Source organism: Chelon labrosus (assembly GCF_963514085.1).
Source record: "Chelon labrosus genome assembly, chromosome: 13".
Classification (NCBI taxonomy): Eukaryota; Metazoa; Chordata; class Actinopteri; order Mugiliformes; family Mugilidae; genus Chelon; species Chelon labrosus.
The window spans coordinates 9,152,679-9,167,060 of NC_140346.1; the positions used below are offsets into that span (position 1 = coordinate 9,152,679).

At 40.1% G+C, this 14,382-nt stretch overlaps 2 protein-coding genes across 2 annotated transcripts in view; both read right to left on the reverse strand.

The window, feature by feature from the left end:
• Positions 1 to 559: 559 nt before the first annotated feature.
• LOC311498704 (integral membrane protein 2C-like) lies at positions 560 to 6,366 on the reverse strand. The gene is made up of 6 exons (XM_084559408.1): positions 6,149 to 6,366; positions 4,447 to 4,590; positions 4,137 to 4,325; positions 3,099 to 3,209; positions 2,160 to 2,310; positions 560 to 1,683 (listed from the first exon to the last, which is right to left on the reverse strand). Exons 1-6 carry the CDS (start codon positions 6,239 to 6,241, stop codon positions 1,592 to 1,594), a joined length of 780 nt encoding a protein of 259 aa, XP_084415534.1. The 5' UTR covers positions 6,242 to 6,366; the 3' UTR covers positions 560 to 1,591.
• Positions 6,367 to 7,401: 1,035 nt separating this feature from the next.
• Positions 7,402 to 14,382, reverse strand: part of LOC311497794 (calcium-binding protein 39-like) — a 10,191-nt gene continuing 3,210 nt past the window's right edge. The window contains 8 exon segments of the mRNA XM_084558160.1: positions 7,402 to 9,555; positions 10,148 to 10,291; positions 10,817 to 10,882; positions 11,831 to 11,890; positions 12,389 to 12,557; positions 13,884 to 13,927; positions 13,929 to 13,955; positions 13,957 to 14,004. Of these exon segments, the coding sequence (XP_084414286.1) occupies positions 9,367 to 9,555; positions 10,148 to 10,291; positions 10,817 to 10,882; positions 11,831 to 11,890; positions 12,389 to 12,557; positions 13,884 to 13,927; positions 13,929 to 13,955; positions 13,957 to 14,004 (747 nt within the window). The 3' untranslated portion in view covers positions 7,402 to 9,366.

Genomic DNA, 14,382 nt, shown 5'->3' on the forward strand with positions numbered 1-14,382 from the left:
AACCACTCTTTCACAGTTTGAGCTCCATGAGTCCTGGCATTGTCATCTTGGAATATGCCCATGCCATCAGGGAAGAAAAAATCCATTGATGGAATAACCAGGTCATTCAGTATATTCAGGTAGTCAGCTGACCTCATTCTTTGGGCACATCATGTTGCTGAACCTAGACCTGACCAACTGCAGCAACCCCAGATCATAGCACTGCCCCCACAGGCTTGTACAGTAGACACTAGGCATGATGGGTGCATCACTTCATCTGTCTCTCTTCTTACCACGATGCCCGGGGTTAATTCACTTTCGAATTGAATCTTTCAAGCCAATTACCATTTTTGAGTAAAATGCTAAAATGAATATTCTTCCATGTTGCAACTATAGTTTGCAAATATAGTAAGTGTACTAATGGACAGTAACTGAATAACACAGCACAAGTATTTAATACATTTTAAAAGTGAATAATATCTATCTATCTATACACACACAAATAAAATGTAGGGATTGAATAGTGTAGTTAATAGGTCATATTGGAAACACAAGCATCAACAGATTCAGTCCTTTTTACTACTTTATTCACAGACAAGTTTTCATTAGCAGACAAAATATACAGTTCAAAGTTGGCTTTGTTTAGCTAACATATAATGTGCTCCCATTCAGTGGTACTGACTTTAGTCCAGTGTCTGACTCTGGACTAAGGCGTTAAACGTTGTTTTACAAAACATTCTAAGAGTGCTTTTTTTCTCATATATGCACATGCAAGGGAAAACAAAGATTATTGTAAAAATGAGTGATAAATGCACTGGGCGGAGGGCGGGGGGGCTCGGGGTAGAAACACAAAAGAGAAATGAGATTCAAAAATAAATACAGGTGTTCACGCATTTCAATGAAACGGTTAAAGGAGCTGCAGTCCATGCAGCCATATGTACCCTCGTCTACCTTCTACTGTGTGATGATGCTTGAGATGAACAGGCAGAAAGGGGAGCGAGGAAGCCAGAGGCAAGCAAGAAGATAAAGATGCAAGGCAAGCTACTTGTCATTAGCAGTTTTACATGTTTACTTTACGGAGAACATGAGAAGAAAAAAGAAATCCATAAGGATTCGCTCAGGAAAACAAGACTTCATGCTTTGCAGAGATGACTGTTAGTAGAACAAAGAAACATTAAGTAACCTCCAGGGCAGGAGAAAAAAAAACAAAGTACAGTCACCTTGACAACACATGGAGACACTTATCTCCCCCAACGACAGTAACCATCATACAAATCCCCGAGTGGAGAGGTCTTGAAATGATAAATTATTACTGGCTTAAGGACTTTGCTACATGGAAAATCCTGTGATAGAACCAACAGCTTAGTATTGCATCACACTTCAGGGTAAATATTACCTATTGGAAACAGAAAAAACAAGAGGCACGGATGAAATTAAAAAGAACAAAAAACAAACGCACAAACCCCTTTCACGAAAGGACATCGAACCAAAATCACAAGTAAAGTGCAACTCAGACACGATCAGGTCGACAGGAGGGTGCTACAGTGGCTGGGGTAGTGACTGGGGATGTGCCTTTGGGTGCGTGGGATGGCAGGGACGGTGGCAGCGGCGTTTACGCTTCATCGCAGATAACCGTCTCTACCACAAATGTATTCTCAAAGTGGCGGATGTGGTGGCAGTCTTTCGTCTCACGCCTGTTGATGCCTGTGAGGGAAACAGGGCCAGACAGGGAGAGGAGATTAGCCACGTCGCTACGTTTGGTGCGTGCAGAACTTCAGATCTGATCACAGTTCAAACAATCAAGTCAAACCATCTATCGCTGGGGGAAAAAAAAACACACAACAAAAACAAACAATAAAAAAAAAAGACAGTGCTACCACCCACACGGAAAGAACCTATATGAGGATATGTGCATATATGAAACCTATATGCAGTTTATCTGTGCATATATACGTTATATATGCACATATATGATAATATATATGCCTCATATATATATATATATATATATATATATATATAGCATATATGTGTATATATGAAAACAGACAATTTTATGTATGTCACATATATTCAAAACATATATTAAAACCTATATGTTTATATAGGTTCTTTCCGTGTGGGCATCTATCGGCTATTTAAGACGTTTCCAACAATTCTGACCCATAACACGGACTTACGCCTGCGGGTGACGCGGCGGTTCAGGCGGTACGTGTCCTTCCCATTGCACAGGCGGTAGATGAAAGGTCCCAGCTGACGCATGTTGTGCACTTTGCCAGTCACCACCATCTCTTCATGGATGATGTAGGTCTGAGGCAAGTATGTTCCTTTCTGCAAGAGACACAATAACAAGCTCACTGGGACAGGATTTTAAACAGGAACACTAAACGGTTGGGGAAAAAAAACAATCACGAGAACACGTTTATGCATTTGTCACTGTTTAAAAGTGACATTTTACTGTAAAGTAAATTATACAGTGGAATACTTGCAATCAATGGATTTGCTCAGGGGAGTGTGAAGTTTTCTTTAGATTGTCTTTAACTTCCCCGATGACCAACAGAAAACTGTCTCAATAGAGCAGACCTTTGGAGGAACATAGTCAGGAGGACAAAATGGAGGAAGCTTCTGTTGCATATTAGCCAAACGCTTGCATTTCATCTTCTTATCAAAAGCATAAACAACTTTACAACAGAGCCATCCTTCAGACACAGTTACTGCAGTCTATGGTACTTATCCATGTAAATTATGGATGACGGTTTTACTCTCCCATTAGCGGCAAGGAAAGAAACAGCCAGTAAGATAGCAAGTATTATTAATTAATTTATATCTTTCATTTTTGTTGAAATTAATTATGTAAATGCCAAAAAACAAAATAGAAACAATCCTGAAGAGCTACGGTGAAAGACTAGTTCTAGCATCTTCCAGTCTTGCCAGCATGCTAACTGATAGCTTCTTCAACAACAAGCAAGTCACTCATTCCGAAACCCTGTGGTAAAAGCTGTGTTAAGTGTTAGGTGTACGTTATTAAGACTGCGCCAAGTGTCTAAATTGGTAAAGTCAAATGTGAATATCTCAACCAGTTCATGACGCAACGGTTTCCAATACTGCAGTTGTGTTACCTTGACGTTGATAAGTAGCTCCCAAAGGTTGCGTGGAGGCATCACGATGGTGGTGTTGAGCTCGATAACGTAGCACTTGTCCAGAGCAATGTCATGGTAGGCGGTCAGTCCCTGGAAAATGAAGCAGTTTACTGAGAAGCTACTTTAAACACCGGTGCTTAGCTGTTTTTGTGCTAACGTTTTAATTCTAGTTGGGGGTTTCTGGGCTGTCCGACGGTCTGTACATCATTTTAGTGCAGAGTGAAATACCTTAACAATTACTGAATTCATTACAGTTAAGATTTTGTACAGTTATTTATGTCCCAAATGTGTAAATTCTACCAGACTGGAAGCCACCCCTAACATTTCCCACCCTCAAAATTCTTGTGCAGGGTTAGTCTGGAGTCACTCCATTGGGAACTGACTACGCCCTGGCAAAGATCTAAAGGACCAATCAAATTGTTTGGGTTGGGCTGTGGTGATGGACAGAAAAGTAACAGCGACTTCGTCATAAATATCATCTGGAGCTGAATTTGTTTACAACAAAATAGCTCTGATTGGTTGTAAAACTGCAAGATTATGCGATTGTGTGCAAAGGTTTTTTTTTTCTCTGTACTGGCTCAAACACATCCCCAAAATTACATCCAACTCGCATTGTGATAAGGCTACTAATTTTTGGTAATTTGACAATAATCTGGTTCAAATTTAAAGGCATTCCTTTCATTGTCTTACTCAAAATGTTAGCATTTGAACACCAACTAAAGGCTTCGGCATCATACTTCATGCATATGTATCTGTTGTACAACTGGACAACCAGGAATTTAGGCTACTCCTTAGCTTCCGCATTGGTTGGATTCCCATAATCCCTCAATCTGCATGAGGCGGAGGCGGAGGGATATGCAAGCCAGCATAGAAGTATAAATCAGCCTTTGGAAGGTATATTAAAATTTCCATTGCAAGTATTAGCACATTAGCTAAAGCCCAAAGCACTACTGGACAAGTGGGATATTAAAAAGACTTAACTCTCACATGCTGTTTTTAATTTGTGTTTGTCCTTACTCTGTGGAAGTCGTGGATTATATCAGCAGGGTCGCTGCCTCCAAAGTGAGGCACGGGCACAGTGATCTTCTCGTAGTTGTCAGCCAGGTAGATGCCGACGTTTTCCTCCAGCTCCTGACGCCCGCGCAGAGGGGCATAGGCCGAGTCTTCATAAAGCACCCTGCAGTGAAACAGGTTCTCCTCTGGGATCTGCACCCAAACATTATTATTCAGATCAACTCGGAAACTAAAAATATCCTTTCCACACGGCACCTTCTCAGTGCATTACAGCATTTGATGCAAAGACACGCACAGGGTAATGAGGTCTTACATGAGGTATAAAGTAGTAGCGGTAGACATAGATGGAGGCCAGGACAAGACCAGCCATGAAAACTACCAGGCCAAACGTCAGGCAGCAAAGGCCATTGAGGGGAGACTTCTTAGGCCGCAGCGGCAGGACCAGCTCATCTTCATCCTGAGAACACACGTACACACATTATTACACTTAAAAAGGGCAGAGAAAAGCATTTCCAGGCCACTTCAATCGAGCTTACTCATCTTCACCGTGACGAGCAGCTGAAAATGGCCTGAATTAACAACAGCTAAAATAGAAGCTCACATAAAAAGAAGGAATTAGCAGCGCTAAGCCCGGCCAGAGGAAGGATGACGGAGAAAACTTGACTGAGATGGTGAGTAATCTTCCCAGACGCCTCCAGTCTCGCAGCCCATCTGTTGGTGCCATGCGCCCAACCTGTGTTGGCAGGGTGGCACTACACACAGATAGTAGTCGCTTCCATTTACACTAATAATGACTAACAGTGAAGTGGCTCAGCGCTCAATGGAGATGGACTGCTGACTGACTGAAGCAGGAGAAATTACCTTGTGAAAAGCCGGCTCTGTGAAGAAACTACATAAGGCTGCTATTCTTAGCTGGACATATGAAGGAAAGATTATGTGACAATAAGAGAAGTGGCTTTTAGATGAAATTTAAAAGAAACATCCACGTTCAATTATCTTAAAAAAAAAGAGATGATATAAAAAGCACACAAGCAGTGCTGTGAGTGCCAAATATCAGGACAGTGTGTGTAGTTTGTGTAGTGCTGCTTTTTTGCAGGAGCATTTGGAGACAGAGGGTGCATAAGGACAAGGAGATGACAGTGTGTGTGCGAACACACACACACACTTCTGTCAGTTCTTTGTGTTCTCCCCATCCCACTGAGAGAGATAGAGGCGCTTTCACGCCAGCTGAGAGCCTGACACAGCACGGAGCCTGTCCGGCTCCTGTTCAGTACATTTGGACAAACAGATTTCAAAGTCGTGCAGCAACTGCAGCACTATACTTCTGCAGCATTCACTCTATATGCATGCCTGTCTATATTCCATCATGGTTCATCATCTTCGGGGCTCAGCCATGTATCTTTGATAAGGGGGATGCTGGGATGCTGCCACAGCAAAGTTCAGGACTCCACTGCGCTGCCTCCTTCAGAGATGTGACAAATAATCTTGCATGCGCTGCAAGCCACAGCAACCCATCTGCCATTTTGTCAGCCCAAAGCTCTGCATGTCTTACATTCTACCTTTATTAGAGCTCAGAGGATGTTCATTTAATCCAGCACTGACATAAATATCATCAGACCACATCACTAATGCTGTGAAATCCAACACAAAGGTCTTAAAATTGTTTCTTTTTTTTCTTTTTTTTAAGTAATCCACAATGCTGTCCTGAACAAAGAACATGCAATTGCACATTCTGATAAGTTGCACGAAGGGTGCAACGGGCGCTCTTGCGCACAGGAAAGCATCCCGGCAGATGTCATGTTTTGTTGTCCAACCTAATGGCGATAGATGCTGTCCAAAAAAAAAAAAAAAAAACCGGCTGCTCATGACCGTGCAGGTGCAGGCTGCCCTGCAGAGCCAGCCAGGCAGCAGAGCCTGGACACAGCAGGCATCGTATTACATAAGTACCATTTTCAGACTCAACAATGATAAGCACGATTAATAAGCTTAATGAGAATAAACGACGCGTTACACACCATCGGATGAGGAATGAGGATTTCGGTCTTGTCGCCATCATTCTCCTTTTCCACTTTCTGTCCCGCGACAGACTGGAAGCTGATCTTCACCATGGCTCAGGGTCGCTGTTCGTCTGTCTGTCTGTCTGCTGCAGGTGTCTTCACCTCTGCGTTAAAGATAGTTGGACCACCTTACTCAGACAAATCCCCTGCGCTCGTCGTCAACGGGTCGCCCTCGTCTCTGTTCCCACCGCTGTGCAGCTTGTCTGTTTTTGTCTCTGTCTACCGGAAGTGTGCTGTTTGGGATTTTTTATTTTTTTCCCCCCTTAAAGGAGCAGTCTGCTGCTCTGCATCAGTGGACTGCTGTAAAAAGGTCAGCCTCCATTCAAGAAAACAAAGTGATCCACCTTATTATTCCTTCATACATCATATTATCATTTTTGAACTACTTGCAAAACACACCGTCTCTATTTTATTTATTCACATACTACGTTTATACTTCCAACTGTATATATAATGGTACATATCTTGTATTTTTCACTTGTTTATATTTAATTTATATTTTTTTATATTTTGTTGTATACTGCAAACATTTAAGGCCTGTTTTTTAACTTAAATATTTTAGATTGGTATATATTTTTTGTATTCTGTTGTATTCTGCTGCTGCAACACAATGATTTCCCTCGCAGGATCTATCCGTCTATCCATCTATCCATGTGGCAGAAGTATGCTATTAGAAACTACAATGGTAATTCTATAGGTTGTGTTTTATACTGATGTAGTTAAATATTTTCTTTTCATTGTAATCATCAGTTCAGATGCACTAAAAGGATAACTGGGGATGTATTATGCTGCTTAGTAGCCAAAACGGTGGGAATGTTATTTCAGCTTGTACTCCACTACTTTTATCTTATAAATATAGCTTCTAGCGACTATACAGATTCAAAGATGAATTTTTTGGAGAACATAGTAAGGATCTTGTTAAAATGTAAACATTTAATAAATTATTCTGTCAATGAGTCCTACTGTTCTGACATGCTTTAAAATTTGGCACACAGTCCTACTCTTTGCTAAAAGATCATTTTTCATGTGTGCCTTCTCTTCTGTCTTTTCCTGTCTAGTATTTCTACAGTGACACTGCTACTTGCTGGGATATAAGTCCCACCTCAAAAAACAAAGCCGATGGACATAATCCAGCGTCGACACACATTTCACAGACGTGCTATGATTTTGGTGCGGAGGAACAAAGTAACCACAGCATTATTTTATTCCAAATGTTTTTTTTTTTTTGTCTTTATTTTTGATTGTAGGGCCCAGGCCTTTGACACTTCTGTAAGCACCCACACACTCTATGCTGAACCTGGAGTCATAGTCAGCGTACAGCCACGTAGCCAAGAGTTCAATTTGACATTTCAACGTTGTTAAATACTTGATAAAACGAAACAATTCCAGTACAACATCTTTAGTACAGCATCATGCACAGCCAGTGGAGCAACATGCTTGTTTAATGCGCATGGAGGAGCTGTGGTCTCTTCTACTGCGCTTGTCTGCACGGAGATGGTTTCTGATTTGAATGTCACATTACATCAACCATGTCGTTCACTGCAAATGAGGAAAATCTGTGGTTTCATCGGTTTTGCTGAGCGCCATGAGGACAATCCATCATGCCCAAAGCGCCCTGCTACCCACAATGCTTTACACACATCATTGTACTGGAATTATAAACCTTCTGAAGAGAAAACCTCAAACATGAGGAAAAGTGGTATAATATGAATGATAGAGTGATGTGCCAAGTTACTAATGTCCTAATGAGTTTAACCCTGAAGACCGTCCCAGGCCACTAGCAGAATGGTGAGAATATGGGGGAGGGTTAGTGAAGGAATGGGGAAAATCCTCACTGCCCTTGACTCCAGTTAAGTGATGTTGATCATCCAGCACCTCACAAAGTGCACAAACACACAGGCTTTAGTTGTTTCAGTTAATGCTCTACCACTCCCTTCTGCACTGCTCACACCCCTGCACATATTCAGCAGTCTGAGATACTCAAAATGTAGATGGAGAATAAAAAGAGGATTAACAGATCCAGAGCTAACACCATGACATTCCTCTGCTGTACAAATTGTTAATATCCTATAGGTTAGCTAAATGTGAGCTGGCCCTTTAAATTATGTACAAAGAAACCCACCAGCAACCATTTCAGCAGTAAAATGAAATGCAAAAACAATGTCACTTAACTTTTTTTTTTTTTTTACGGTTTAGAAAGTAATTTGATTACAATTAACCAAAAACGTGATGTTTAAGGTAATATATATAATATATATTCATATGTCAAGGTTAAACAAAAATCTACAAAGCAAAAAAAAAGGCATATGTACATGTTCACCCTGTCCCAGAAAACAATAACACAACCCAATTCTGTGGCTTTTCCAAATTCAAACCTTGCATCCCTCCCTCCTTTCTTCATGTGCTGCAAGTGCCGTGTCGTAACAGAGCACACAGGAGGTAAACAGTGCTGTATGATGGCATCTGAGAGTGTGTCCCCGGTAAAATGAACCACTGTTGTTTTGTTGGATGAAGGCATAGATGTGAACTGTAGCAGTTGCCGTGATGCGCATGAATTTCCAAGTCTGTGGCACTGAACGTGGGTGCCAGACTGGCCAGGCCATCACATTGCCCACGCCGGGTACAGCCATGGATCTGTCACATTTCAAGGCATGCAACAAACACACCAATGTTCAACTTGTTCGTACCATTTCCATCAAAAGATTTTAGCTGACATTCTCGGAGCATGTGTGTGTGCATGGTTGCTATGTAATACATGTGTGTAAACGTGTCTACTTTTGTTGCTTTGTGTGCGAGTGTCTATCAGGAAGTCTGCCTTACTTTAAATGCACAGACATTTTCTGTCACTATGTTTGATGGACTGTTGTTTCATTATAATATACCTTAAATGTCTCAATGTGCAAGAAAGCAGCAGCAATTATTATTTTCTCTCATTTCTTTTGAAGGAAAAAGACTGAAAAAAAAAACAAAACAAGAAAATATCAAATGTTCTGAGGAGCAGAGGAGCTGGCGACTTCCTGATGAGCTGACATGGGTATGTTTGTTTTTCATTTGTTTCCTCAATTTTTGTTCAGAAACCAGAACAGCAGCTGCTGATGGGTCCGTTAAGCAGACGTTGTCTGGATGCTGTCCAGACATTGCTCTGGTGGCTGCTCCCTGCACCTCTGCTCTCTTTCTCAGGCCTCTTGGGGTGCTGGCCTCTTGAGGTCCCTGATCTGTTTGACCAGGTAAGTCTTTTCATCATTGAATTGTTCATCTTCTGTTCTGTCGTTCTGGAACTTGCTGAGGAACTCAATGAGTTTGGTCTGGTTCTTCAGCAGGATGTCCAGGATGGGCTGTGTCTTGTTGGGGTTGGCCACAAACACCTAGTAGTGGAGGAAGAAAGAGGAATGTATGTGTGTATATATTGTATACAAATGTAAGAACATGTGTCCATGACGTTTCTGTTTTCTGTCGCTTTATAGTTCCTGTTGCTGTAGTTTTATCCAACAGAATCGTTGTAATTTCAGAGCACTAAGCTTCTTTTGCTAGTAACACATCGAAGAGCTGGATGGTAAATTTGCTAAACTTTTCAAACATTGTGTTCATGGAAACACTTCTGAAGAGACGGACTCTATTTTCGCCTTGAAATTAACTTGTAATCCTAGAGGTGCCCTTACTTTTGCATCTCACACATATGTAATATTGCTAATTTTTACGCAGAAATGTAGAAAATTCTGAGGGTGCAAACACTTTTTAGTGGCATTGTATTTAAAGACTATTTATCCAAGGATTTCAAAAACCCAGGAAAACCCATCCCTAAAAAAATGGAGAAACTGGAGAACCATTAATTGTTATGTAAAGTCATGAGCATGTCAGTATCTCTGACAGTGTTAGTTCCTTCTTTCCTTTACCTATGTTAACCAAGCATTTGTTCACCACATGGACATATTCATTGAAATACAGCTTTGGTTTTACCTTAAAAACATGAAAAGCCTCAAACTGAATGTTGCGGCTCTTGTCCCGTAGCAGATTCATCATTAGTTTGAGATTCTCTGGCTTGCTGATGTATTTCGTCATTATGGTGAAATTGTGCCGGTCAAGAAGCAACTCTCCCAATAACTGGATCATTGCAGAATGAGAAAGAAAAATAAACAGATTAAAAACCTTTGTGCCATTAAAGCTTTCCATTAACCACACAAATGTGACATAGTTGGGAATGTAATAATTATATAATCTTGTTTTCCTCCTTTATTTATTAATCATCATCATAACAATAATAAACCAAATAAAAAATATTATACAGTTAAAAAAGGCTAATACTTATACACTTAAGTGTTTTAAATTATCTGTCACTTCACGTGAATGTGTTTGCATGTTTCACTGTTGGGTGATAATTTGGCATTACAGCATGAGGCTGCAGAGCTGCAGATTGCTTAATATTCAGAATGAAGTCACAGAAACACTAAATGTACAGACATAAACAAGAGGGCTTAAAAAGACACTTTTGTGGCATCACCACTAGATGGCAGTCATGACAAGGTGATCAAGAGAAATCCAATACTAGAGCCCATCTTTAAATAGCTTTCTGAATAGAGTTGCAACACTACATGAGACCTGTTTACCAGCACGAACCAGGGTCCTTACCTTCAGGGACTGCCTCTTGGTCACATAGTTTTCTGAGTGGAGTAACTTCTCATATTCAATAAAGAACTAGAGCGAGAAAGAAAGAGGTAGTGAGAGTGAGAAGACAAAAAATAGAAAGAGAGACGCAACTAAATGTGTCAAGGAGTGGTTTGAACAATTGCATCCGTGTCTTGTATCAAAACACAGTGACAGGAAAATGAGAGATTTTGCCCAAACAGACTGACAGCTACTTTGTGTTCGCAGCCCGCAGATTGTGTCTAAGATGACTGGCTTGATGCGGTTAGAAAAGAGTCTGCCAACATGCCGTACAGCCAGACCGACAGTGACGGTTTTAATTTGCATGTGGCCGATCAAAAGAAATATTTTTTTTGTTCCTTGCAAATACTTTGCATAGTTTCACATAAGCAAACAGGTAAAAATATTAGTAATAAGATCCGAGCTATCTATTTTTTGGCTGCAGAGATGCAAACAGATAAGGGCAAAGAAAGATGAGAACATTACATGGCTGCACCCACTAGAATGGGGGTAGGATCTGGAAGGTAAGGGCAACCTGGCCAAAAGATCATATCAAAATTTGGGGGGAAATCAACGATGAATTGCAATTTAATTGTTGAAATTTAATTGTCACTTCAAGCTAAAGGCTGAACATAAGTAGGTACCACACCTTTAAAATGAATCACATGCAAATAGCACCTTTTATTGATATAATCTGAATGATTCTTCTGATAACGCAATCACACACCAAATTAGGATAACTTGCCCTAGATAAGTTCAGCAGTTGACATTTTCCAACCTCCAACCCTAAAATATTTCTCCTCTGATGTGCACCAGCACCTGTGATATCAAAACAGTTAAATTTTGCTAAGAAGTGACAGATTTGCATTTCTGTTGTTGCTAATTGAAGGTAAGTGACACATGGTTGACTTGTACATACGTGCTTTAAAGCTTCCCTTTCTGACTTCGCTTATATCCATTCCTTATTAAATGCTGCGTTTTGGTTCACTATAGACTTACTCTGTCATAATGTTGCTCCAGAAACTCTGCGCTCAGTAGCTTGTGTCTTGTGAGGAGGTCCTGGAAACAGACAGAGCAAAACAAGTCAGATCTAATGGTAATGACCTAGCTTCGATTCATTTGTGACTCTGCGGGTACAACACACTCACAACACACAGAAATAATCCTTAGAAAAAAATAAAAGCCCTGAAATTAAGACAGGAAAATGTTTTTGGCTGCAGTGTGATTAGTGACAAGGATAATCTGGTTTAAAAAACATAAGAAGACTGCTTTATTGCTGAAATCATTTAAGCAAAGGAATCCTTTTGTTGAACATAATAACAATTGCACAACATTTCATAAAAATAACTTTAATTCCAGGACCAAAAAGTTGGTCACTGCTCAGTGTTATTTATTTGTTTTGATGTGGACTAACAAATGCAGCAGCAGACTGCATTTGCTGTTTGAGCTGGCAGTTACAATATTTGAAATGACATGAAATATCAACAAGATGCACTTTCAACACCAAACCTGCTCGGCTTCAAAGGCTAAACAGCTTGTGACTTAATGCTGACTTACTTTGAAAGTTGCAAATGCGTCTGAGGCAATGTCGAATGTGGACATCTCCACGTATCTGAAGAAGTCATAGAACTGTTCTGACCACAGTGTGATTTTGGCCAGCGGTTCATGTCTGATGCATTCCCTCAGCATGATACCACAGTTTAGGGCAATCTCTGGAGACTCATACCTATACCAAACCAGCAACATAAAGAAAATAATTGATTGTTTTTAGGTTTCCAGAATAATTTCATAGCAATAGGTGAGATACAAAATGTCTTACATATTTATAACATACAGTACAACATACCATTATTAGGTCAATAATAAAAGTCAAACCACCTGCATAGTACTATGAAAGTTTAGGATTAGGTTGTTTTTTTAATTATTATTATACTGTATCTCCCATGATCCTTCAACTAATAATAAAATGCTACTGTTTGAAGCAAACAATCCACCAAAAGATACCAAGATGTTCACTGTGCATTGGGAGTATGTGCACAACGTACAGGCTCACAGACTAATGGTTTGTAAATGGCATCCCTTTAAATAAACAGAAAGGCCAAACAACACCAGTTTTTTACCAAATTTGTGCATAGATGTGGTAATCCAAGGAGTAAGCGATAATGTTGCTGCTAGTGTGGGTCATTAAAATTAGGGATGTCCCAACTGGTATTGGCATTTTTAAAAAGATCAGACCAGATCAGACTTTAGATGAGCTCGATCTTTTGTAGTTATTAATTTAGGCCTGCCATCACCCAAAACCACATCCCTGTAGCATTAAAACTTCTTCTGTTTGCTTCCACTTCACCAAAAATCCCAGAAGAAGAAGTATCTGGTGACTAAGCATGTTTGATGTGTGGAAGTACTTTACTGTGCATAATGAAGTCACTCAGACAGCATTTTGTAAATAGTGCAATGTGGCTGTTTGGCGAGGTGGTAGCAAGAGATCCTTATTCAATTACAACATCTTGATTCACCACCTACAAAAAAACATCTCTCTACGTGAACTTTACAACAGGAGTTAAGGTGTTATTCTCACTTTGACAGCCCTATTTACTGTACTTCAGTCCTCTAGTCGCATAGTAAACATGTGATCTTTGAGAAAACAAGTAAATCACCATGGGAAGAAACTTTATTTAAGATCAGACCAGGACCTGGAAAAGAACTGGATCAGGACATCCTAATTAAAATGCTGGGAAATGAGAAATCAAGCTTGACCAAAACATATATGCCTGTGTGTTTATAATGTGGATTGGATTTTTTGCTTGCTTTTTCTGTTTTGGTTCTTCTTCTTCTTCTTCTATAGGCAGCAGTCTAAAAACAGCTGCTCTCATTTCCCTTTGAGTTAGGAAGTTACTCTGGAAGTTGCATGGTCTTTCAATTACATGAAGCATTTAAAGGGATAGTATAAAATTCATCATCATGTTTTTGCTAGTGAATATTTACAACAATTGTCACATAATCACATAACTAAATGGTCGTGGGGAGCAAGATATGGTGTGTGTCTGCTTACCCTTTAAGCAACATGAAGAGGATGTTCTGCTGGGTGCAAAGGTTACTCTACCGTGGGTGTTCGAGTCCCAATCTTGACGCCTCAGGATGTTGTTGAAGATCTGAGCCACGTCTTTTTTACCCTGATGTTAACAGGCAAACATAATAAATACAAATACAATACATAATAATGATAGACAATACATAATAAAGAAGAAATTGATGCACACAATGCACTACAGAAGACATACAAAAAACGGCTACACAACACACTACCAACAGTTCATATCATGGGGAAAAGATGCACCTCAAAGCATTAAGGTGATGTTTTTCATGACAATTATGTATAACCAGCTAACAAATGTCTGCAATGAATGGCAGAATTTTAATCTCTATGCTGACGCAAGTACACCTGCTTTTCATTCATGTTTCAACAAACAGATAGGAAAAGGCCTGATGTTCTCTTATGGATACAATGACAGGGACAAATAGCTGAAGAGATGTCTTTACATACTGACAAT

Coding starts and splice junctions, on each gene's coding strand:
- LOC311498704 (XM_084559408.1), bottom strand. CDS start 6,241: ATGGTGAAGATCAGCTTCCAGTCTGTCGCGGGACAGAAAGTGGAAAAG. Junction 4,591..6,148: donor TCCTCATTCCTCATCCGATG/GTGTGTAACGCG, acceptor GTGTGTTCTCAG/GATGAAGATGAGCTGGTCCT. Junction 1,684..2,159: donor CCGCCGCGTCACCCGCAGGC/GTAAGTCCGTGT, acceptor TTTCCCTCACAG/GCATCAACAGGCGTGAGACG.